General features: G+C 36.2%; 1 protein-coding gene, 1 non-coding gene and 2 pseudogenes across 2 annotated transcripts; 2 read left to right on the plus strand and 2 right to left on the minus strand.

Annotated features, from left to right (window-relative positions):
* The first annotated feature begins 1570 nt into the window (after positions 1-1570).
* SKIL (SKI like proto-oncogene) lies at positions 1571-26948 on the plus strand. The gene is made up of 7 exons (XM_039865020.1): positions 1571-1716; positions 3335-5098; positions 16188-16285; positions 17374-17606; positions 20861-21102; positions 21397-21621; positions 22256-26948. Exons 2-7 carry the CDS (start codon positions 4001-4003, stop codon positions 22409-22411), a joined length of 2052 nt encoding a protein of 683 aa, XP_039720954.1. The 5' UTR covers positions 1571-1716; positions 3335-4000; the 3' UTR covers positions 22412-26948.
* On the minus strand, positions 7798-7916 carry LOC120604804 (uncharacterized; annotated as a pseudogene).
* Positions 20279-20397, minus strand: LOC120604719 (5S ribosomal RNA). The gene has a single exon (XR_005653395.1). It is a non-coding gene; the product is annotated as a 5S ribosomal RNA (ribosomal RNA).
* Positions 24895-25016, plus strand: LOC120604746 (uncharacterized; annotated as a pseudogene).
* Positions 26949-27200: the final 252 nt, after the last annotated feature.

Consider the following 27200-nt stretch of genomic DNA (forward strand, 5'->3'; position numbering starts at 1 on the left):
TATCTTTGCCGAGCTTCTGTCTCTATGGCAATAACAGATGGGAAGTGCTGCGGAATTATTCATGTTCAGGAAAGGAGGCAGTCAAGAAGGGGAAGGTAGAGGGGTGGGAGAAGGGGCACGACCTGGGAGAGGGGGCACGACCTGGGAGCACTGAGATGGAGGCAATGGGGCAGTAAGGACAGGAACTTCAGAGTGGAGGGAAGTAGAGGCTTGTGACCTTTAGTAGGCCCATTGGGAGGAAAAGAGGGGGAAAAAACTAAGGTCGGTTCCAAATGTGGACCCCATATAAGCGACCTCGAAAAGGTAAAACGAGAAGCAATTGTTCGAAAATGGGAAAAAAGAGAAAAAGGGACAAAGCTTTAGTCTTCTGAATTCTGTGCTTTGCGACTTGGTGGACTATTTCAGTTCCTGCTCTTGCGGTGGGGGTGGAGAAAAGGGGATTTCTTGGTGTTTCGAAATGTGACGGAGCAGCTCGGCAGAGTTCTGTATGCTAATTGCCTATCCTGGGAACACCGACCAGGAAGACCACCCTGAGGGTCACAGCCGGAAGCTCTTACTTAAGTTGTATCTTTTCTGGTCTCATGTTCCCTTTCAAAACAAAAACCTCTCAGTATACACTGTCGAAACATGTATTTTCTCCCTCCCTCTTAGAACCGAGAGAGCGGTCTGGTAGGGAGGGAGGCTGAGAAGTAGGGACAAAATGCTTTCTCGCGGTTTCGCCGGAACTTTGACGAGTCCTCCAAGCCTGGCCCGAAGGCGGATGGAGGTCAGCTCGGGGAAGGCGTCTGGGCGGAGGCCGCCCGGGCAAGGCGGGGACCGCCGGGGTGGGGCGAAGCACAGGCAGCTGGCTGGGCGGCCCTCGGGCGGGAGGCCCCACGGGGGCGGGGGGCAGCCCCGGCGCGCCCGGGAGAACAGGGCCCACACTGGGGGCGCCGCAGGGCGGCCGCCTCCCGGCTGCCTCCGGGGCGGGGCGGCCCAGCTGCGGCCCCGCGGGGGGAGGGTCGCCCGTGCCTGACCTCGGGCGGCGGCGCTCGGGCGGGCCCTGCCTCCGCCCAGCCGGCTGCTGGGGTCGCGCACAGTGCACCGCGCGGCCGCCCTGCCCCCTCTCTCCCTGTCGCGCGGAGACCGAGCGGCCAGGGCGCCCCCGGGTCTGGCCCGTCACCACAGAGCAGCGGGTGGGGCGGGGGCGGGGCAGTGGCGGTCCCAGACAGCCGGCTGGGCGACTCGAGGAAGGAAGGAGGGAGGGCGACGGTGGGGGTGGGGCGGGGAGGGAACATCCTGTCTGCGCCGGGTGCACCGCAGACAGCGTCGCGCGCCAGCCGCCCAGACGGCGCGCGGAGCCAGGAACGCCAGGCGCGCGCCTGGGGGGAGGGGCGCGCGCGCGAGACGACGGGGCGCGGGGAGCCCTGAGGAACCACAATAGGCCAGACGGCGCGCGCGTCCCCGAGGGATTGGAAGCCGCGGGGCGACGGTGGCGGGCCCGCGCGCGCGCTGCCGCCGCTGGCTCGGTTCCCTCCCCTCCCCGCCGCCCTCGCTCTCCCCCGGGCGGCCGGAGACGGCGGCGGCGTCTGCGGGAAGCCGTGTGTCTCCGCAGTGACGTGGGCGGGCCGAGGGCTCGGTGACGTCAGAGGGCTGTGTGTAGCGATGTGTGTGGGGTTCGGAGCGGCGCCGGCACAGCCGAAGGGAGCAGGCGAGCGGCGGCGGCGGCGGGCACAGGTGCGGCCCCGGCTCGCGGGGGGACGCGGCGGACGCGGCGGGAGGCAGGGGTCGCGCGGCCCCTGGGGAACCCGACGGCGGCCGCGGGGGTGGCGAGGAGTTAACAAAGCTCGTCGAGCTTCCGCGGGCGTGGAGGCCGGAGTCCAGGGTCTAGATGCGCGGGTCCCGGGTGGGGTCGGGGCCAACGGGGTCGTGGGCGGGTGTCCTACGGCGGATCGTGCCTCGCTGACCCCGGGCGGTGGGCGTGGGCAGAGAAGGGCGCTGCACTTGACCCTAGCCGTCGGGACCCCGGAGACTGGGACACCCGTCACCGTCCCACCTCCCTTCCGCCTCCCGTCTGCTCTCTGCGGGGATGCCCCGGGCTAGACCCGGTCGGTCGGCGCCCGGCGGCATGGGGATTCCGGCTTGGCGCCCCACCCGCTCGCTGACCCTTCTTCCTCAGGCCCTGGGCGGGAGGGCGGGCGGTGGTGTAGCTTTAGGGGTGCCGGGGTGACGTCCGAGAACTTCCCGGGGAGAGGGTGCACGGGGGATTTCCACAGTCCTCCCCGCGGCCTCCGCAGTGGGACCGTGTTAGGAGGGCACTCGGGGTTGTCCCAAGTCGCGGGTGGGGGTTGGGGGACTCCTCTTCCTCTACTTCCCACTACCCCCTTGCACACACCCCAAAACGTCCCGGGTCCCTTGTCCTCCACTCCTCCTCCCCCTCAGGTTTGAGATGGGTGGGTGGCTTTGCGTGGGTGGAAGATATCAGGGATGAGGGGACTCCCCAATTCTAGGTCATGCCTTCTGCCCTTTTTCTTGGTTTGCGTTGGCTGGGGTGTTCTTGTGGTGGGCGAAAGTCACTACGTTGGCTAGTGGCCTTGGTCCTTAACCCATTGGGTCTGTTTTAAGGTAAATTGCTGGGAGTTTGAGAGGTAAAATTTTTTATTTATTGAAATTCTTTGGGTTTTCTCTCAGGATAGAAGTGGAAGAAGAATCTTTTCTCCCCCTCTTCTTCCATTTGCAGTCTTTGTGAGGTCTGTCTGCCGTGTGCTTTTTGTCCCAGATTAGCCTTGTTCAAGGATGGAGATTCCCAGGCATGGAGGCTATAGCTTCTGGCTTCCATTAATCAAATTCGTTAACCTTTTAAAGGAAAATTGATTTTTGTCTATAGTCACTTCAGAAAAATAACATACACTGAAGATGAATTAATGCACTTAAGATTGTAACTTAGTTACATATGGTAGATATGTTAACTTATCCGATTTTTGGAGATGAAACTAGTGTTTCTTTTTAAATTAGGAGATGAAGTAATGGATTGTTTTAGTTAAAGTGACACAGCTGGAAAGCCTCGTATGGAGTTTGGGGGAGATGGTCTGTTCAAATAGAATGTTTTTCCTATTCTGAGTTGGAGTACCCCTGTCTCCCTTTTGAGGGATATTATTGCTCCTTTTACCCGTTCTCCAAATTTCCTTATTAAATGAAGGTTCTTCTAGTTAACTGGTGTTAAATTTAAAGAAATCACTCAGGTGTCACCTTTGGTAAAAAGAACTCAGGTTTAAGATTAAGAAACTGGTTTCAAACTGACCCTTTGGCCTCTGGAGCAAATTCAAATGTAACCCCAATCTTCCTTCTCTTCCAGATTAATTAAAAGAAGAACAAACAGTAATCCTTGAAGATAACTGGGCAGTTTTTCTTTAAATCATCTTTAATTGTAAAAGTTCAAGTGGAGTCAGAGGCTCTTCTTACTGGCCTGACGATTTATACAAGTCTTCAGTTTGTCAACACAGACCAACAGATTATCATCTTTAGAGAAGATTTTTTTTTTCTTTTTTTGTTGTCCTTGGTGCCAAAAATTAAATTTGGGTGCATCACTTGACTCGTGTTTGTGTCTAGGTTTTATGACGGAAGTAATTTCATAAACTTTTCACTTGTCTTGCTTAAAACCAAACCAAACCAAACCATTGCATTGAACCTGGAAATCTTGAATTGAGAGAATTGGTAACTTTAAGTTAATGTATCCGAAGAATTAAAAAAACAAAAGTTTCCTCAGAGGTGTGCCTCTTAAAATTCTTTATTATTGGAAACAAATTTTATAGTACTTGGAGTGAAATCTTACGAGAGTATAAGCAGAACCGAACAAATTTCAATGTTTATTGAGTAATTTAGGAAGAGATCTCTTTGGAAGTTTAAATTTTCTATGGGAGTAAGTTACCATAAGTATTGGTATACATTACTTTCTTCAAGTAAGCAATTAAATAACAATGCAAATCTCAGATTTACTTATTTAATACAATAGTTTTTAGCAATGGAAAACCTACAGACAAATTTCTCCTTGGTTCAGGGCTCGAATAAAAAAATGAATGGGTTGGGAGATGATGGCAGCCCTCCAGTGAAAAAAATGATGACAGACATTCATGCAAATGGAAAAATGATGATAAACAAGATGCCAACAGTAAAGAAGGAACACTTGGATGACTATGAAACGCCAATGGAAACTGATGGAGAGCATGTCAAGCGAACCTGTACCTCTGTGCCTGAACCTTTACATTTAAATCCCAGTTTGAAACACACTTTGGCACAATTCCATTTAAGTAGTCAGAGCTCTCTGGGTGGACCAGCAGCATTTTCCGCTCGATACTCCCAAGAAAGCATGTCACCTACTGTATTTTTGCCTCTTCCATCTCCTCAGGTTCTTCCTGGTCCATTGCTCATCCCTTCTGATAGCTCCACAGAACTTACCCAGACTGTGTTGGAAGGGGAGTCAATTTCTTGTTTTCAGGTTGGAGGAGAGAAGAGACTCTGTTTGCCCCAAGTCTTAAATTCTGTTCTCCGAGAATTTTCACTCCAGCAAATAAATACAGTGTGTGACGAATTGTACATCTATTGTTCAAGGTGTACTTCAGACCAGCTTCATATCTTAAAGGTCCTGGGAATACTTCCATTCAATGCCCCATCTTGTGGGCTGATCACATTAACTGATGCACAAAGACTATGTAATGCTTTATTGCGGCCACGTACTTTTCCGCAAAATGGTAGCATACTTCCTGCTAAAAACTCATTGGCTCAGTTAAAAGAAACTGGCAGTGCCTTTGAAGTGGAACATGAATGCTTGGGCAAATGTCAGGGCTTATTTGCACCCCAGTTTTATGTTCAGCCTGATGCTCCGTGTATTCAGTGTCTGGAGTGCTGTGGAATGTTTGCACCCCAGACATTTGTGATGCATTCTCACAGATCACCTGACAAAAGGACTTGCCACTGGGGCTTTGAATCAGCTAAATGGCATTGCTATCTTCATGTGAACCAAAAATACTTAGGGACACCTGAAGAAAAGAAACTGAAGATAGTTTTAGAAGAAATGAAGGAGAAATTTAGCATGAGAAATGGAAAGAGAACTCAATCTAAGGCAAGTTTTTTTTTAATAGCAATTTTGAATAACTGATGGTTTACTTTGCGATCAAAAGTATTTAGATTATAATTTGTTAAGAAATGACATGCAACAACAACAATGGATCCACGTAATGTTTGTATTACATGTTTTAGTCTATAAAGTACTTTCCTGTGCGTGTTGTCATTCGAGCTTCTGAACAACCTAGTAAGAGAAGTAGGATTATTCCCATTTTACAGGTAAGGAGAACGAGGCTCAGATCAAGTGGCTTTCTCAAGATTATGTAGCGAGGGAGTGGAGGATTTGGGGCTTCTTTCTCAAGTTATATCCTCTCTCACATCCTGCTTTTTGATGAGTAAATCTGTTGTTTTCCTAGAATTCATGATAATTTACACGTTGGTGTTACCTCATTCCCAAATGGTATAATAGCTAGTCAAAACAGTTTTGGTGGTGAGCTCCAAACAGCATTTTTCAAAGGTACATCTAGGATTTCTGACATTGTTTACATACGTGAGTATTTAGGCTTGATCAGTGTTGGAAACAAATGGAAAAGAGATTTTACTGAAGAATTTGTGATTCTAATAACCAACATTTGTTTTAAAGGAATAATTTAAAAAAATTGACAGCCGGAACAGATGAAAGGTTATTTTAGACTAAATACATGTTAACATAAAAACCTATCAACAAAGAGATCTTAAACTTATTTTTTTTCCCCCACTGTATTATGTGGTAGGCTAAACTAATATCCATGAGTTTGAATGCCTGGGTTATAGATGAGATTTGGGTTATTAAACAGTTTATTGGCCTAGTTTTTAAATATATTTTGCTATTTCATTAAAGTCAGTGTAATAGCTAACACTAAGTGTTTGAAATGTGGCAAGCATTGTTTTTGAGCAGTTTTACATGTATAATTTTGTTTGATTTGTACAAAAGATTGGCCATGTTTCATTTTAAAGAATCTAAGTTTTCCACTATTTTTATTCCTTGAAATAATGTCTGCCCTTTCTACTTCACGGAAGAAATGAATGGAGCATATTAAATGATGGAAGGTTATTCACAGCAACTGTAGAACTTGGCTAGAATCTAAGATTTGGTATCCTGTGCTTTATTATAGTGCCCTTAGGGTTTTGAGGGAAATTTAGTTAACAGTGTAGTTTTAAGATGGTGATTTGCTTTTGAAGCCCCATGAAGATAATTTTAAACTAATTTTAAACTACTGCTCCTTCCAAAGGATCTGCAGGTCTTCGAAATTCCTTGCCTGTGGCTACTAGATAAGTTCATGTTGTTCATGTGCAGTTGTAACAGATTTTGAAGCAGGAGTGACTTCAAGCCAGTTCTCAAATTGCTGGACTTGCTTACAGCTGGACTGCACCCATAGTAAAGCTTGTGCCTTAGAGATTATATTCTGAAAGTATGGAATGCCCCATTCGATATTTATGATGTGTATACCCCCAAGTTATTTAGGGCTTCTGCCCTTATGTGGCCATAGATGACTGCATTTGCCAATATTTGCCAAATATTCTTGCTCCAATCTTTGTTGCATTCTTTAGGATAAACTACTTTTCCTAATATTTCTGCTCTGTTTATGAAAAAAATATCTGAGAGCTATGATAAGGGTTAAAAAAAAAAAGGATGATGAATTTACTTAACTGAAACTGAGTGTGCTAGGGTTTGGTTAAAATGGAAACCACCCTTCATCTGGATATAGTCCTTTATTGTCTCAGAACTTATTAATTTGGATTTATTTTTTCTTTGGGGAAGATGTGAGAATTTTTCCATCTTTTCCTATTATTTTTTGCAGTATTTTCTACAGTGTTTCTGGTATATTTTGAATTGTTTCCGACTTTATATGAGTTTTAAACAATTTAAGAGAATTTAAGAAAAATTTCAGCAAACCTTGAAGGAGATTTTTTGGGTTCATGTGTAATACATACTTGAGTGGTTGTTTTGTTATGCTTGTCATTTCATTTCACATTTAAAAAATTTACTCCTTAAGACTGTGAGGTAGTTCTTTTTTGAAAGTCTGTTGAACAAGGTTTCTCAGATGAGAAACCAGGCTCAGATGGGTCACATGCTCCTGGTTGTATAACAGGTAGGTGGTAGAATCAGGAGTTAAATGCAGGCATTCTGACATAGGTCTAGGACTTTTAACTGGTTTTCTCTAAAGCAAATTTAGTAATGGAAACTTAAAAAACAAGTCAGTTTCATATAATGGTTCTTAACCTCTGTGTTAACTTGTATTTAGACTAAGGTATTTAACTGGTAAGAGGGGCAAGGAGATATTCCTTGACTGGGAAACATTTTTTAGTATCATCTGTGATTGCCAAACAAACCAAGTTAGGCCGAGGAAAGCTCATTTTTAAAAGTCGAAAGACCTAAAAAAATTATGTGTGTGTGTGTGTGTGTGTGTGTGTATGTATGTACTAAATGTAACCTTATATAAAGGACGATGTTTAGTGTAACTATGAATGTAATTTTATATGTTTATGTAGTCAAAGTATTGTTTTTGGATTTAAAAAAAAAAAACCCTGAAACTAAATAGGCAATTGTTTGAAATATAGCAACTATTAAATTATTTCTAAGGATGGAAATTATATTAGTGATGATCACTAAACTATTTGTATAGCTAATAGCTATATTTAATTTGCATAGCTAATAGCTGTATTTAATTTGCATATTTAGTAGCTATATTAAATTAAATTAATTAATTTTTTAAACGCCTATGGCACCTGGTATTCTTAGGTGGTCTCCCATCCAAGTACTCACCAGGCCCGACCCTGCTTAGCTTCCGAGATGAGACGAGATTGGGCACGTTCAGGGTGGCATGGCCATAGACAGTAACTGTATTTTAGGTGAGAGAAATAAGTGGTATAAGATCAGTGTTCTATGTGAAGGACTGACTGTATTCTTTGTAGAAACTAAAGCTATATTTTGAACTTTTTTACTCAGGTCACTGCAAGAAATACACTTGAGTTTAGATCTGCCTAGGTTGCTTTGCAAAATGATGTTGAAAACCTATTTATCTTTTCAATCACTTGAGTTTTTTGTGCTTTTTATTAGAAAAATGGTTCTCATATTTCACAATGTACAAATATATGCAAGAATATCATATTCCTGATTCTCCATATCCTCAGTGGATATTATTTATTTGATCTAATTCTGATTTTGTTGAATCCTACATTCTTGTCTGTGGGAAAAAAGGTTGTTAAGCAAATGGACCATTTGTAAATAAAATTTGAAAGGTGATATTATTTTCAAACTCATTATCTATGATGCAAGTAGATGACCTAAAGATATTAACTAAAAAATTTACTCTTAAAGCTTATTAAATATTTCACTATTTTTAGTTTTGCATTTTCCTTTTAGTTCATCATTTCTGCAGAGGTCATTGGAATAATGATAATAGTACAAAAAATTTCTCTACTCCTGTAAGCTACTATACTTTCGTTTCAGAAGTTAATATACTTCCTTGTTTAGGAAGTAAAGAAATACACTAGAGAGAATGGACGACTACAAAGAGTAGTGTTGGGACAAAATATGTTTCAGTAATAATTGTGGTAGCTTTGATGATAATTTGTTACATTAGTGGTATAGTTTGCATTGTTATTAGCAAAAATTTTGATCAAGTTGGGAATCGGTCAGAATCAAGTAAAGTATTTATTCCTATGAAGGGCCAATATGAATGTTTTGTCTAACTTTCTAAAATTAATAATTGTCATTATGAGTTTAGAGACTATGTTTTTCCTGTTTTCCTAGAACATAGCTTAGTGACTGGCACGTCCAAGGCACTCAGTGAATATTTTTTTTCCTTTACTGATTAAATGTAAAAAAAAAAAACAAAAAAAAACCACTTTTATTTTAGAATATTTGGAATTTTTTTGGAGAAATGATGGTTTGACCTTTAATAAACATAATTTGCAAATAAATGAATAAGATAACTGATCAAATGAGAGTTTGGATGTGAAGCATTTGGGAAGTTAAAGGTCTTAAAATGCAGGATGATACTTTAAACTGTGGTTGAACTATTTACTATTATATATTTGAAGACGTTTTTTTCCTTTCCCCAAGCATTTTGACTTACTTAGAATTATGTGAAGATATTTTTAAGACAAATAAGATAACTGAGTGTTGGGTTCAAATGTATCTCACTCTTAGTTGTTTGTACACAGGAATTACACTAATTGGATATTTGTTTACCTACTAAAATGAAATGTGCAAAAAGAAGGTGCAAAACAGGTTATAAGGACATTTCAATGAAATCTTTAGAATGGCTTTAGGAATAGTGCCCCCTTATGGTTTGGGAAATACAGAGTGTATATATTCATTTTACCGTTAAATGGTAAAACATTTAAAAATGTTAATATTTTAAAAAATATTTATGAGAAAAACCTTAGAAATTTATTCTTTTGGCCTGAAAAAATTAAACTTCAGGGAATCAGTGTTTACTCAGCCAATAGTGTTCTCATAGCTATGCATACATTATAATTTATGCCACTGGGAGTACAAGGATGTAAACAGGAATTGGGTTAATTTCAGTCTCTTTAGAATTCTGGGAGTGGAAAGTGATTGTGGAGCCAGAACTCAATTTGTTCAAGTAAAGAGATAGAACTAGTTATGAATAGCTTTAGTAATGGCTTGAACCTGTATTTTGCCTACATACAGAATTTTGGTCTGTTGAGAGTTTATATACATAAAATAAGGATTTTATTAGACTACAAAAAGCAAAAGGAATATATAAATAAACCATACACCGGTTTTTTAAGGCATAGTTCGCTTCATTACTACAGTATTATAGCACCATGGTAGGCAGAAAGAGGAATGAATAGGAAAGATATACAATTAATTTACAAGTCATTTTGATTTCAAGACTTAGAAGTGTGTCACAGAAATATGTACATAAACAGTAGATGAAAGTGTCCTAAGGCAGGAATTCATCTAGTTTCTGAATCTAGAATGTGGTAGATGCTTAATAACGATTTGAATAACAGAATGAAAAGTCTTAGTAGCCCTATAAAGTTACCAGTGATCTTTGAGGAAGAGCATATGATTAGTTTTAAAGAAAGCATTTTATTTTTATTCGTGATACTGAATTTGAGATTTCAAATAGCATTTAAAGGGTATATTTTGTTTATCTTACGAGAACAAGGAATAAAAGTTTAAGAAACTAAAGACCATTTTGGTAAAAAATACTAGGGCTTTTATTCCATGTTAAAATTCTTTGGTGTGATTTTGAAAGCAATGCAGACCCATTGTAAATACTAAGAAAACACGTTCCTCATCATTTTACAATGGAGTAAATTTACCATTGTAATTTATTCCTTTGCATATGTAATGCTTTGTAAATCTGTGCAAAAGCATCTCTACATTGCACAAGTGTTAATACAGGACTAGTTATTGAAATAGTAATATTTTTGGACCAATTTTAAGATAGTTTGCTTAGAGCAGTATTTTTCAAATTGCAGTTTATCACTTATGCAGCCTTTTTTTTTTTTTTTAAATCTGGGGTTCCATGAGAGGAGAATTAAGCCTTTCAGAAAAAGATATGAGTGATGGTTTGTTATTTCTCCCAAGGATGGTATATAGTACCATTTTAAATACTTTGTAGAGAAGGTAATTCATTGCATACAATGGATGCCTGGGGACATTTGGCCTTATTCTCTTGAGAACCCCAGGTGAGAAAGAACCAGGAAGCCATGAAATCAATTTAGTGGGTCACCAGCATTAAAAACAAAACAAAGCAAAATAGAGTAAAATAAAAAATAGAGTACATTGCGTATGAGTAAATTAGTTAATCTGCACTTTGCTGTTGTCAATTTACATTGGGTAAAGGCCAAAATAATCTAAGATCATAATTTTTTTTTTTATAGCATATATACTGAAATGGGATAGAAAAGCAAAAGTCCCAGGAATTAATAGAGTTTTTTTTTTTTTATCAGTTCTTTTTCCTTCAAGTTGTAAAGGGAGTGATATCATACTACTGACTTCACATGGCTTAGCTTCCATGAAGAATTTAACAGTTGCACATTTTAAGAAAATGAGCCTTTGCTTTTCCTGTGAGCATTTTAATCACTTTAAATTGGCTTTGTGAGGTAGGTGGTATGATCTTTCAGTGTAGGGGAATGGCAGTCCTTGCTGTAACTCCTGAAGATCTGTCTTTGGTAAGTTAGTGCAGATGCTTAGATCATATTGTTCCAGTTTTGCTTTAGGTTGATAAATTCTAATAATGACAGTGAAGTGAGGCACAAGACTAAGCCTTAAAATCCCTTAAGTAGCTATTTGCTACCTTGTAACACTATTCCTGTTTCAGTTGTTGAAACACTCATTCACAACATGTTGGAAGTACTGAGGAAACCTGATCCTGTACTGAGAGAGATTCAGTTTCTTTTGGTAAGAGTTGTTGGCAGCTGAATATGAATAGCAGGGTGTCTCTTGTGTCCTGAAATCATTTATTGACCACTTGAATGTCTTAACTGTTATACACAGTAAAAAGACCTTTACAGGTATATTCACTTTATACCTAAGGAGTTGTTGCTTAACTATGTATTCAGTCATGTGTTTAGTAAGGTTGCTAATGATTTATGTTGTAATGTGTATTTAATATGTATTATATTACATTTCTTATTTAATCATACCATTAGGAGGATAGACTTAAATTTAGCAATTTATAGCCCTTACATTTACTGTCTTATGAATACTAAAATGTATAATCTTTACCTTTCATATTTTTAAAAATAACTTTTCCACATATTTTAAAAAGATTTAATTTTGATTTTTAGGGGGATTTTGAAAATCCTACCAATATTTTGAGGCATTGTCTTTCTTTAGTTCATCAATATTTGTCACTAGGACTTAAAGGTCATAAATATTAATCTGTTACTGTAATTAAAAACTAGAGTGTCACTTAAAAGCAAAGTTATTGAAGATAAGTCTAGGAATTTTAAGATTTTTTTTAATGCAAATTGGAATGTTTGTTTATGAATAGTGCTGAGTGGGTGAAATTGCTGTTGTATCTAGAAAGTGGTGACAAAAATGCTTATTGGTTTTTTTTTTGTAAATGAAATCAAGTTCTCTAAGTTATTTCATTGTGAGACTAATAAGCATTGTTTTTCCAAAATACAATGGTTCTTTATTAGGAAGTCTGATTATCAAAGGGTCATGTATACATAACACAGTAAGTTGAAATTTAGAGAAACTTTCATAAAACATTCCCTAATTTTTACTTATTTAAAATTACCTCCTTCATATATTTTGGTATTGTTTAAATTTTGCTTTCCTAGACATTATTTATTGTTTTATGACCTAGAGAAAGAACTTTTAGAATGAAATAATATGCCTGATATTTTTCTTATGTGCTTCAGTGGAGAATGCCATCCGTTCATTTTGTGGTAGATAATGATAGGGAAGTTGGGTGACAAAAGCATTTAAAAATGTTAAGGCTCTAGCTTAAGCTACTAAGTGATCTACTTCTCTCCTTTGCCAAGTCATTTAATGTATTCTATTTTAATGTTTAAATACACAAAGAGAATAAATTATTTCAATATTGAAAGGTAAGATAAAAGGCAATAGATGCACATCTCTTGGTATCTTAATTTTTATTCCTGATCAGTAGTAGCTTTACTACTATGCGATTTAATTATGTTGTTCTTTTTTTGAAGACCTAATTTGTATGTTGACATAAATGCAGACTAGATGAAAAAATCTGGCATGCCTGTGAATGTTCTGTTGTGTAATATGTGCTTTTCTTAATTATTTTTAACATGCAGTTGGCATAATTTGTTATAAATGTATTTATGGCTTACCACAGCATATTAGGTAAAATTAACTCTCAACATTTTATTATGGTTGGTGTTGTACATTTCCCTATCATTTACACTTAATTTGTGGATCTGATCCATAAAAATACATCCCAAAGACCTTTGGGCCTCTGGTACTTCTTGGAGTAGGATATGGAATGTGAAAGAGACTAATCTTGTAACTATCTTGGTAGCAGAATAACCTTATAAAAGGCCACCCTGGGAATTAATGAGCAATGTTGTCATTCAGAATTCATTTGACAAATATTTATTGAATCCCTACTACATGCCAGGCTTACTTTTGAAAATACAAAAGTAAGACACTCCTTGACCTCAAGCTGCTGTTCAAGTTGAGACCCAGCAGCCACTCGTCAGGGATTTTGAATAGGGAATTCAGACATTGGCCAGGGGACTACACTAGTTGATCTTTAAGGAAAATTTCCTTAGAACCCCTAATCTGTAACTCTGTTAGTGGGATTGTGTGAGAATAGGAGATCAAATAAGGGACAGAAACTAGAGAGGGATGGATGTTTAAATAAATGTACTAACAATTATTTAAGGTGGCATTTGAAGTGTAGAAACATAGATATACATGAGTTTGTCTTTTTTTTTTTTTTTTTTTTTTAAGATGAGGCAACCCTTGGTTGACCTCACAGATTGCAAGGACCTTGTCAGTTTACAATCCTTCATTTTTTATTTTTTTATGCCTACAGCACCTGGTCTTCCTAGGTGGTCTCCCATCCAATAAAGATACTTGAGTTTAAATCATGAATAAAAGTAAAACTTAGACAAATCAAGCTGTAGAGTTTTGAAATGATCAAAATTGAGTCAGATTTTAAGTCAAGATCTTTGGCCAAAGTTTAGAATTTGCTATTCTGAAGATTTGAGATTCCAGATATCCATAATAGGAAAACTTTTTGAACATATAAATCAGTTTTAGTAATTTTAATTTTAAAAATATGGAAACAGTTTATTTCTTGGGCAGTACATTGTTTCAAATATAAAACTGATTTAAAGTGGAATTTTTATTTTCTGAATAATGAATTTAACAAATGACTTATAGAAAAGAAATTCTTATTTAATTCAAGCTGATCTTATATTTCCTTGATTTGTTAGTGTGAGCTTATCCATGCCAATTAACACCTCTTTTATCATACAGTGTTGGGGTGGCAAATGTTCTGCCTAAGTGAATTTTCTGGATAATGAAGCTACTTTTCTCAGCACATGTTTTTTAAAACTTTAAACTTTGTCATGAATTCTACAATGTCTTAATAGTTTTCAGTCTTTTTAAGTGGTACGTAGTATGGTATATATGTATCTGACATACTATTTATATGTGGTATAAATATAGAATATAATTTAATGATGTCATGTTGACTCAAGACTTCTTAAACATTGGTTACTATACTATGTTGTGATAAGGGTCGGGGACAGTTGAGATATATTGAATTATTTGCCTAGCCTATAAAAAATCTCTCAAATTGTTTTGCTTTTTGAATCAGTTTTTATATTTACGTTCTGTAATTCTCCTCTCCTTAGGCTGTCAGCTGTCACCTAGCATCTATCATTTAGTATTTCTGTTGCCAGCAGTCAGCTCCCTTTCTAATTTACTGGTAGAACTGAGCTGTAGATTGAGAAACTATGTTAACAAGTGATTGGTTTACTTTATTAATAAGCAGTTGATTTTGCCTCAGATTCTGAACTTCTTTAGAATATTTGATCAGGATTATGAAGTTTTTTGTTTTTGTTTTTTTAAATCTACTCTAGAGGCTAGAGGCCATCACTGAATCCTCAACTCTTAAATCCTTTAAAAATGTGATTCCGTACCCCCCCTCCCCCGCCCCATCATCTTGTGGTCTTGTTAGTTTTTCAAACTTCTTGCCTAGTGATTCTCAACAAAAATGTCAGTCTCCTACCAATACAAATTACCGTATTTTTGTTTTTGGCTTTTAATTGGCTTTGAATCATCTAATTGGTCAAGTTATGTAATGTATGCTCCAAAGCTGTTTCCTTTCCATTTTCAGCCTGTTGTGTTGGCACAGTGGGTTACTTCTCAGGCCTCTCCTGAGGTTTTTCATCCCTCATTGGTTTCTTCCATTAGCAAGAACTCCCTGATCAAACCATGGACAGTTTATGAATTGGTTTTGCTTTAATCACAACTGCTTAGCATCTGGAGATATTTTCATTCATTTTACTTAGTTTCTTGGTTCTGAACTGAATATTAGGATGTCAGGTGGGACAGTTTTCCTAATTCCTTGGTATTTAGTGGCTGTCCCCCTGAGTGTGGTGTTTATCCATTCTCGAATAAGGATGTCATTCTCCACACACCTTAGCTAGTTGCAGAAGGGAATGGAGCCTCTCAGAGGCAGGGTCCAAAGAATATCCAGCTCTCCTTTTTGTCCCATCTTTCCTTTATCTCAATCCCAATTCCCTTCTCCCTCACTCTTAGATTTGTCTGTTAACCTCCTATATTTGTTGCTCACCTGAACCATGCCTCCTTTCAGTTCATTTTCCCCTTCTCCATTAGTGAATTGCCCTCTTTTAAGACACCCTTTTCCCAAAAGAGCAGGGTAATTACTATAATATGAAATATTTGTGTGTATACGGAGGGGAGACAAAGTAATAAAGCAAACCAAAATAAGGGAGCAGTTAGTAACAGGTTATTTATTCTTTCTCAGTTTCTGAACCTCAGTCTTCTAACCTGTAAAACAGATAATGATATCTACATAATGAAGTATTTGTTAGAATTAAGCAGGATGTATAAAGTTTTTATCAGGTAGATTCATTAAGTAGCCAGTTACCTTCTTTATTTACAGGTACAGTTTATGAGGAAATATGGTTTACTGATACGTGTTATTAGCAAAGTGGATTCACATTTAGTTTGGCAAAGTATTTATTGATGTAGAATGTTACATGCTAATAAATACAATATGAATGGAGTATATTCTAGCTGATTGTAGAAGAACCAACTTATAAATGCTGTACATTTTCAGAGTACTATTATTTAAAATGGATTTAAAAAATAGATTCCATAAGTATAAAATTGGATCAGATCACTTGTGGGAATCCATGTTAACATGCATAGTGAAACTTCTTGTGATGGGAGAGTTCATGTAGCAGTCTCTTTGAGTTTCAAGTGACTAGACATGGTACTTTAAAGAAAGATTGTCTTATTAGAAGATGACCGTAATTAATGTAACTCTTCTTTGTCAGGGTTCTCCAGGGATACCCTAAGGCCCTATCAGATTGACACATTAAAATTTTAACTATAATATCTTCTCTCCATAAACTTTCCCTTCTACATTTTTCTACAGATAGATACACCATCAGGAATGGAATTACCGTCATGGTATCCTGTTATAAAGCAGGAACATGATCATGTTTCTCAGACACATTCATTATTACACCCCAGGTGAGTGGATATTAGCTCGTTAGTTTATTCATTTGTTTGTTTGTTCATTCATTCATTAATTTATTCAACCAACATCTATATGTTAGGTCTGTTCTAGGCTTTGAGAATTCATTATTTAGCTTTACTTTCTTATTAATCAGTGAAATGAATTATAAATTGTGTTGAATATTTAAGATAACCTTTTCTTGTATTTCTGTGTTATTTTCTAGAAAGAGGTCATTTCCCCTTTTCCCTGAAGTAAAAAATGAAAGTTTTCTTTTAATTTCCTTACTTCCTTTCAAGAGGTAAACCAACTCTTCAAGAGTCTAGTGTGCAAGTTTGATGTTTTAAAAAGAAATCTTTTTGAAAATTAGAAGCTTTCATTGTAACTACACTCCTCACTCAAAATCAAGTTTTTATATTTTAAATAAAAATGATCTTAGTTCGATTTAGTTTTGCAGTTTATTATTGCTGTTTTATCAAATACTTAGGAAGTACTAAAGTATTTTAGGAAGATTGTTCTGTGGAGTTTGATTCAAGGACTGCCCAGTAGCTGGGGCAGCATTCAGAGTGCCTGTTCTCTCTCAGAGCTTTGTAAGGGCCCTGGGAGCTCCTCATTAGGCCTGTGGTGAACCCAGCCATAGCCATACAGGGCGGGACTGAATCAGCCTCACTATAACAAAGAGCAATGATTCCTTCCTTTGGAGGGGTGATAGGCAAGAAAATGGTCCTCCAAAGTAGCATATAGTCTTGATTTCTTTCTGGCATAAACCTTACCTACTCAGAGCTGTAAAGTACTTCATGCTCTTAGTTCTCAAGTGGTTTTGAAGGTAGGAGAAGAGACTGATTTTCTTTTCCAGTGAGTACCTTTTTCGTGCTTAGAAATTACTTTGTGCAAAATAACAAAAATTTCTTGTAATTTTGCTCTTATTGCCTAAAGTACTGACTTTTTCAAGAATTCTTTTTTATGCCCCTTATTTTCTGAGTTGTTATGTTGTCTGTTTTGGTGAAAAAAAAAAAAAAAAGTTTAACCATTGAAATAGATGTAACACATTTTGCTTTTTACCTAAAGGTAACACATGTCTTATTATGCCTTTCTTTGTTTTCAGCTACTACTTATACATGTGTGATAAAGTGGTTGCCCCAAATGTGTCACTTACTTCTGCTGTATCCCAGTCTAAAGAGATCACAAAGACAGAGGCAAGTAGATCCTTACCACGACAGTCAGAGAAGCCTCACAGTAGTGGGAAACATCAGAAAACAGTGTCTTATCCAGATGTCTCACTGGAGGAACAGGAAAAAATGGATTTAAAAACAAGTAGAGAATTATGTAGCCGTTTAGGTAAGTATTCAGAACTTATCTTTTTAAAAATCAAGTGTCTAATAAACACCTATTCAGCATTTTCAAAGAGGATTTCCATTTAAGAGAACTTTTCAGGTAATTGAAGCTTTTATTGTAAAAAAATGCCACCTTTCAAAATTCGGAGTGACTATTTAGAACCTCAGTTGCTGTACTTTTGTAGAATGGCGATAGTTACAGAGGCTAATGAGATTGATGTATAGGCTACGTGGCTTCATACTGCAAGTGATTTTTGTCTAATTACTTTTTCCCCTTCCTGCCTTTTCTTTGCTGTCAGATTTCTTCAGAAGGTCCTTATTTTTCTTTCTAATTTGCTGTGAACTGAGAACCTGTTTAATAATGCTAAGAAGTATATGGAACAGTAGTTGGGTATAGGACTCAGGGAAACTTAGTCATGGGATAAGGAAGGATAGAAAACTCATAGCTGTGGGAGCCAGGCAGATGGCATGAATGCAGAACGCTGGCTGGATATCTAAAAAAAAAGCTGCCTAGTTACAGCGCAGACCAAACAAGATATGTTTGCTTAAATGCTTCCTATATTACCCTCCATGTAGCTGCAGAGCTTTGCTTATAGCTTAGATAAGTTTAACAGTTATTTCAGCTTTTTGGGAGCAGTTGAAGAGTCTTCTAGTCATTTAACTCTTTACATAGATAATTGAGATTCTTGGGGAGTTTTCTGTACTTTAATTTTGAGATTTTTAAAGTTTAGTTTTCTTTGGATTTAAATATGGTAAATAATTTGAATGTACCTTTATACTCTATTTTCATTATATTTTATTTCCCAGGTTAATGAATTCTAGTACCTTAAAATAATTGAGATATAATTCATACCTTGAAATTTATGCTTTTAATGGGTATAATTCAGTGGTTTTTTAGTAAATTCACAAAAGTTGTGCAATGATCACAACTGCTTAATTTCAGAACATTTTCATCACCCTAAAAGAAACCCTGGAATCCATTAGAAGTTACTGTCTATTCTCCCCGTTCCCCAGCCTCTGTCAACCACTAATCTAGTTTCTGTCTTTATAGACTCTGGACATTTTCATATAAAAGAGATCATACAATATGTTGTGGCCTTTTGTTGTTTGGCTTCTTTCGCTAAGCATATTTTCTCAGTTCATGTTGTACTTTCCTCTTTTATGGCTCAATAATATTCTATTGTGTGGATAGATATTTACCATGTTTTGTTCATCAGTTGATGGACATTTGTATTGTGTCTACTTTTTGGCTGTTCTAAACACTTACGCACACGTTTTAATGTGGATGTATGTTTTCATTTCTCTTGGGTATATATTTAGGAGTGAAATTGTTGTTTCATGTGGTAACTCTATGTTTAACATAGACTGTCAAACTGTTTTTCAAAGCAGCTGCACAATTTCATTCCCACTAGCACTTTATGAGGGTTCTAATTTCTGCATCTTTGTCAACACTTGTTATTGTCTGTCTTTTTGATTATAACCATCCTAGTGGTTGTGAAGTGGTATTTCATGGTTTTGATTTGCAGTCCTCAGTGACTAATGATATTGAGTGTTTTTTCATGTTTTTATTGGACATTGCAAATCTGGAGAAATATATATTTAGATCCTTTGCCTATTTTAAAATTGGGTTATTTCTCTTTATATTGGGTTTTAAGAGCTCCTTATATATTCTGGATACTAGACCTTTATCAGATATATCATTTGCCATTTTGTCTGTTGTCTTTTCATTTTCTTGTTAGTGTCCTTTGAAGCACGCAAGTTCTAAAGTTTGATGAAATCTAATTTATTTTTTCTTTGATTCTCTATAGGTGTCATGTCTAAAACACCAAGGTCACAAAGATTTACATAGAAGAGTCTTAGCTCTTACAGTTAGGTCTTTTATGCATTTTGAGTTACTTTTTATATATGGTATGAGGTTCAACTTCATTGTTTGTATGTGGATACAGTTGTCTCAGCACTGTCAAAAAGAATATTCTCTCCTGATTGAATTGTCATGGTGCCTTTGTTGAAAACCTGTTGCCCATATAAGTATGGGTTTATTTATGGACTTAATCCTTATGCCAGTACTATACACAGTCTTGATTTCTGTAGCTTTGTAATAAGCTGTGAGTCCTCAACTTTGTTACTCTTTTTCAAGATTGTTTTGGCTATTTTGGATTCTTTGCATTTCTATATGAATTTTAGAATTAGCTTGTCAGTTTCTGCCACAAAGCCAACTGGGATTTTGATATATATTGCATTGAAAAAGTAGATTAGTTTGGTGAGTATTACCAGCTGTCTTAGTCCATTTGGGATGCTATAGCAAAAGTACCATAGACTGGGTAGCTTACACTTGGGTTCCCCAATCCCTGGGCCACAGACCGGTACCAGTCCATGCATGGCCTGTTAGGAATTGGGTTGCACAGCAGGAGATAAGTGGTGGGCAAGTGAGTAAAACTTCATCTGTATATGCAGTCGCACCCCAGTGCTTCAGCGCCACCTTAGATCATCAGGCATTAGATTCTCATAGGAGCACTGGTCCCTGGTGCCAAAAAGGTTGGGGACTGCTGGTATCATAAACATTTATTTTTCACAGTTCTGGAGGAACTGTGTAAGGTCAAGGCATCAGCAAATTTGGTGTATGGCAAGGGCCTGCTTCCTGGTTCATAGCCATCATCTTTTTAATTTTTTTTTTAATGCCTATAGCACCTAGTCTTCCTAGGTGGTCTCCCATCCAAGTACAAACCAGGCCCGACCCTGCTTAGCTTCCAAGATCAGACGAGATCGGGTGTGTTCAGGGTGGCATGGCCGTAGACAATAGCCATCTTCTTACTGGGTCCTCACATGGTTGAAAGCACAGGAGAGCTCTCTGGAATCTCTTTTATAAGGGCATAAATCCCATCGTAGTGGCTCTATATGTATGACCTAATCACCTCCCAGAGGCCCCACCTCCTAATACCATCACATTGGCGGTCAGGATTTCAACATACGAATTCTAGGCAGGAAGGTGTCACTAACATTCAGTTCATGACACCTTCTTAACAATATTAAGTCTTCTAATCCATGAACATGGGATACCTTTCCATTTATTTAGGTCTTTAATTTCTTTCAATGATGTTGTGTGGTTTTTATTGTTCAAGTCTTGTACTACTTTTGTTAAATTTCTAAGTATTTTTTTATTTCATTTGTAAATGGGATTAGTTTTTAATCTATGGATTGCTCTAGTGACTTTTTAAGAGTGATATTCATACTCTTTTTCTTCATTTTTGCTTTATAAAGATCCATTCATCTCAAATAATTCTGTAAGTAAAAAGAAACCCGAGTCTACCACTTGCAACTCAGTCAGAGACACAAGCAAGGCGGGAATTGACCATGATACTGCAGCTTCATCTCCACTTCTTGTCAAAGATGTCATTTGTGAGGATGATAAGGGAAAAATCATGGAAGAAGCAATGAGAACTTATGTAAAACAGCAAGAAAAATTGGACTCAATTTTGCAGAAGAAGCAACAACTTCAGATGGTAAAATTATTATCTAAATAATAGCCCATTATGAAAAAATACTTTTGCCTATTCTTAAGATAAATCAAGATGAGATGCTGCTGATATATTTAAGATTATTCAGTTTTATACTCAAGCAATTTTAATGTACTTTGTTTTTAGAGAAAATAGTTTTTCAAGATAATTACTTCTACATAAAACTGATATGACAACTGACTTTTAGCTATTATATGTCCTATTTTTCCTGAATTGAAATTTTTAACATGATAGAAATAAAGTAAATACAATTTATATTGTGATTTTTTAATATTACAGGAAGTTGAATTGTTGAATAGTTCAAAAGCTATGAAGGAACTCACTGAAGAACAGCAGAATTTACAGAAAGAGCTTGAATCTTTACAGAATGAACATGCTCAAAGAATGGAAGAATTTTATGTTGAACAGAAAGACTTAGAGAAAAAATTAGAGCAGGTAATGAAGCAAAAATGTACTTGTGACTCAAATTTGGAAAAAGACAAAGAAGCTGAATATGCGGCACAGGTAAGAATTACTGTTTGTAGTGCCCTTTCAACATGGAAATTGAAGCTGTTAAAGAAATTATTTTTTGTCAAGCTCATTTTATTGGGTTAGATTTCAAAATAGTTCTGTTATAGATAACTTTATGCTATATCATCCAAGGTGACTTTTTGACCTCGATTGCTTTATTACTTTAAACTTTTATTGGGTTTCCATAGTTTAGTTGCCCAAATTGCTAATCTCCATCTGAATATCAAGTGTTATATTATATTTTAATGTAGTATATTAGCTTTCAGACCAACAAATTAATAAACATGAACTGTTGTCCACTGTTTAAAAACACCGGAGCAAAAATGAACTTGGAGAAGATGAACAAATAACACTTAACATGGGTAGGCGGTGATGATGAGAGGTGTGCTAAAGCTAGTGCATAATGAAAATATGCTGGGTGTTCAGTTCTCTCAACCCTTTGTTTTTCCTTCAGTTCAATGTCATATCAAAGTCAGATTAATAGTATTAGATATTCAAAAGATTATAGTATGCATTAAATAGCTCATTTTATAAAGATGAATTTGAAGGAAGATCTTTGCCATTATGTGAGGATTAAATGGAAACACAAACTGAATGAAAACTGACAAAGTTGTTTTAAATCACACAGTTGGCAGAATTAAGACAGAGATTGGACCATGCCGAGGCGGATAGGCAAGAACTCCAAGATGAACTCAGACAGGAACGGGAGGCAAGACAGAAGTTAGAAATGATGATAAAAGAGCTAAAGCTGCAGATTTTGAAATCAAAGACTGCTAAAGAATAGAAACCTTTAAAGAGATTCGTCTGTGTATTCTCGACAGGGTTTATTTTGCTTGTTTGCTTTGCTAATTGAATTCCGAACAGTTTATCTGCATGAAGATAACTTAGGTGTTTTATCCATTTGTAGATCAGAGAAAATGAAGAAATTATATATATTAGTACATAAATTTTTACATTTTCCAAATGAATGGAAATGTATGTTTCTTTGTACTTTTTTTTTGCAACCAGCTTAGTAACAGTACTCTGTGGTTTCAACTATTAGATGACCTGCCTATATTTCTAATGCAGATTTAACAGTTGCATACTTTTTAAAAGCTTCATTGTATGGTGGAAAATAATTGTGGTCAATTTTGTTATCCATATTTCAGACTCAATTTTAGATAACAATGGTGGTGTCATATTTCAAATATATAGAGCTCAAGGGGTTGAATCTCCAGTTTTTTCCATTAACGATCTACTTTCTAAGTTGATATATTTATTATTATATACAAAATTTGCTTTTATTTTGTTCATACTGTGGAGTGAATTTCCATCAGTTTTCTTCTTTTTAATGTCTCCTAAGAGACATTTTATCAAAAGAAGAATTTCATTGATGAAGTTATAGCACACCCCGTGGGCATAAATGGGGAATGATAGTATGCTTTGTTATAATCCTGCTGCTAAACACAAGAAGCAGTTGTAATTTGATTTTTGGTTTATACGTGGTTATATTTAGAATTATTTTTTTTATGAGGAAATGTCAGGAGAGAGAGAATAAAATGTAAAAGTTTCTGAACTTTTGTTTATGTTAATAGTGGTGTGAAATGTTAATGTTCTTGAGAAAAACTGATACTGTTGATGTACATCAGTTTCTATACAATCCATAATCTTCCTGTACAGTTTTTATATGTAGTTATGGGTCTTACTGAAATTTATATAATTTGTTTTCCTTTAAATTGTAAAATATTAAATGCCTTGAAGGTTATTTTGGACTTTTGTATGTTTAAATGTTGTCTTATCAAAATTTGCCCGAATGGACCATTTCAATTACTACTTATTATCAAAATCAGGAATTTACAGTCAACTGATTAGTGTATGATAGGTTAATATAGGGAGTTTTAGTCATCTGCTACTAAAAGATTTTTAGATAATTTTTAGAAGAGAGGAATTCTGTAGTTTGGTAGAGGGGCAACATCTTCTGCACTTTTTTTTTTTTTTGCACAGAAAAGTCTCATTCCTTAATGGCAAATTTCTTATTAGTTAATTCGTGGCTTAAAAGATATTCAGTAAAATTCTTAGTATGCATTTTTTAAAGGAAGTTTCCTGAAGCTACTATTAATTGATATTCTTATCCCATGAATTTTATGTTTCTCATGTTCTCGCGTAAGGTACTGAATGAAATTACTTGAGATCTAAGTTTATTTTTAAAATAAATCAGCTAGAGTTAAGGTTATATGCTGTTCCCAGCGTAAATGATAGCTACTCAAATGATACAGAACTTCAAAAATCAGTAGGTTAAACTAGTTATTTTTATATTTTGCTTAGTGATACTAATGTATCCTAAATGAATTTTTGTACTTCCTTTTTTTTTTTTGTACAGGCAACCCTTGATTGACCTCACAGATTGCAAGGATCTTGTCAATTTACAATCTTTTATTTTTTTATTTTTTACGCCTGCAGCACCTGATCTTTCTTGGTGGTCTCCCATCCAAGTACTAACCAGGCCTGACACTGCTTAGCTTGAGATCAGACAGGATCGGGCTTATGAATTTTTGTACTCCCCAAAGTATAGTTTCTTCGCTAGAGTGTAATCTAAATGTGTATTATCTATTTTCCATTTAAATTTTACTGTATCAATCCTGCAATTAAATTCGTTGACTTTTAGAATCTTCTCAAGGAGGAACAAATGTAAAAATGACATAGAGGAACAAATTTAAAATGACCTACCCTCATAATACTTTTTATTTAGATCTGGAGAAAGAAAAATCAGAAAGACATTTTATGATACAGTTTCGCTTTAGTTGTGAATTACCCGTGTTACAGCTAAGGTTTTTAAGAGACAAACTCAAGCTCCTGTAGTTTCATTTATTTTTCTAATTCACTCAAGATCTTTCTGTTTGTTATTTAGTAAATGTTAAATTTACTTAAGTTTCAACCCAAAACTTCTAAAATAAATTGCTTCATCTTTGCAATATTTTACTTAGAATTGCAAAATTCTAAGCAATGCTTAAACACTTTAAATTATCATAAACTTTTAATTTACAATTGAGTAAAGAAATATTTTTTCTAGTTCTTCACATAATGAAAACTTGTTACGTGAAATTGTGTAGTCTTCATTTTCCAGAAGATACTTCGATGTGCCATAGGTTTCTGTCTTAACTTCCTTGAAAATAGTTTTTTAGTCACTTGTAAATATTATACCTATTCTAGTTAAAAATAATTTTAAGTTAAACTGCACCACATAGCTTGAAAATATAGAGATTTTGTAATATTTTAAAAGTGGCCTCTATCACATCTCAGCCTTTTGGCTAAGATCAAGTGTAGCATCTGTTTTTGTCAGTTTAATAAAAGTTTCCTCTGCTAAAATATCTTATCCATATAAACTTATTCTTCTATTCTTTGCATGCTCATTTTGTGTGTTGATTGCTAGTTTAAAGTTTGTGTTGTTTTGTGTGCTAAATCATTAGGTAAGCAGATTTTCCCTCAGATTTTGTAATGTTCTTTTTAGGAAAAATATAAAAATGCTTTAAAAAGCTGCATTGAAGGAACGGCCTATCGAGAGTGCTAGAGCATCTTTAGAAGGAAGAAAAGATAGAATACTAGCTTACTGGGTGATGGGTGATGTTTAATTTGGGTGATGATAGTTTCTGTACTCTATGAGAAAAAGGTACCAAATCTATAAAGGTAGTAAATGTAAAATCTGCTGTCTTCGAGGAAGCTCAAAACCACCCTAATTTCATAAATGCAACTTGTAACACTATGAAAAGATTTAACCAACAACATAGGTTTGGCTTGTGCTTTAGTTTTGTGAAGCATATTCTTTAGCTTGAATTTCTGTGTCCATGAGAATTAGGATGCTTTTATGCTTCTTAAACTAATTTTATAGTATACTTAATATATTACCTATTGAGATATAAAATCATTTGTACATATTGAATTAAAAACCAGTTACTAAAGTAGGTGAAATAGACCAAGTACAATGATATTTGCAGGTTATCCATATATTTTTAGACAAAACAACCAATTTATTTGCACACCTGTGACTTTTTGAAGGAAAATAAAATGATAAGGAAACTCAATATGAAACATGCTCAAGGTATTTCTCTAAAATTAATTGTAAATCTGGTGCTGAAGGCTTTTGATGAGCTTCTAAAATTTTCTTCTTAATGAAAAGACATATTTTGATTGTTTAGGGACTAATCCTCATTTTTATTTGCTTTTATGCATTTAATTCATACAACAGGACATTACAAATTAACAACAAAAGTTGTGCTCATACTGTATATCTATTTCTGTGCTTGGAACTACTTGTTTATAGTTTATATTGAAGCTGTCAGCAATAAGGGACATATTACTGCTGTATTATACATTGTGGGATTGAATAAACGGCTTAATTTTTTTTCAAGTATAGAGTACTTAAGCATTTCCATTATTGGAAAAATTCATGTAGGTATTCTATATTACATCTTGTTTAAAAGGACAGTGTTTTGGTTTTTTTGTTTTTGTAAAATCTTTCCATTTTAAATGGCTTTAAACTACACAATAAAAATTGGGGCCTTTTTTTTTTAAGTAATAGAATTAAATGTCTTATATAGTGCTACTGTTTTTGAATTAGAAAGTGTTCAAATGTAAAAACTAAAATTTAAAAATTAAGCCCAGAAAACAAAATAGTATATTAAATTAGTTGAATGTAAAAGAATTTATAAGATTTTTTTTTTCTTTAATATAGATACCTCATTTGAAAATAAAGCACAGCATACTTAAAGTAGTTCTAGTTTAAAAAAGTCCTACTAAAAATTGCTAAATATAGGATATCTTTTGGGGAATTATAGTTTGGGGGAAGTAAAATATACATGCTTTCAACCATTCTGTTAGAAGTATTTGTTTATCCTGATACTATTAAGCCAACACAGTAGTCTTAAATTATTTCAGAATTTTTAATCTGTGAAGGCAGTAAATGAAATACCTGTTCTGCAACTGTTGAAACAAATTGTTGACTATATTGACCATAATTCAATTTAAAAATTTGCCAATGATGTATAGTTTTATGGTTAAAATTGCTGTGGTTGGTTGCATTACATGACACAAAACTGTCCTCTACCTCACGTGAAATAAATATTTTATATGGTTTTACTATAAAACAAGACTCATCTATCTGGTTACTTAGTTTACAAATTTTGAATTATATTTATTGAAACATGACATACTGTGCTCTTAGCTTATACCTCAATTGTATTTTGTGCTGTTTCCATTTTCATGCCTTGTAAATAACTTGTGTAGATCGTGGATTGAATTCCAAATGAAAACTTTTAATGCCAATAAAATTGATTCAAGCCATCTTAGTATCCTGTATGAGCTCTACTTTCTTGTCCCTTAAGGTTGACATTTTCTCCTTTGCTCCTTTAAAGTCTTATTCATTACACACTAAGTGATTGAGTTGAGAAACCTTTTTTAAATTATACAATGTGAAATTTATGCAATATTTCAGGTGATGAATATACTGGCATTTAGTGATTATTCTCTTTCATGATACTTGGTGTAATGCTTTAACTTAGCACATACCCACAACTCTGGTATTAGTTATCCATTACTGT

This window comes from Pteropus medius, unplaced genomic scaffold, assembly GCF_902729225.1.
Source record: "Pteropus medius unplaced genomic scaffold, Ma_sr-lr_union100, whole genome shotgun sequence".
In the NCBI taxonomy this organism is placed as follows: Eukaryota; Metazoa; Chordata; class Mammalia; order Chiroptera; family Pteropodidae; genus Pteropus; species Pteropus medius.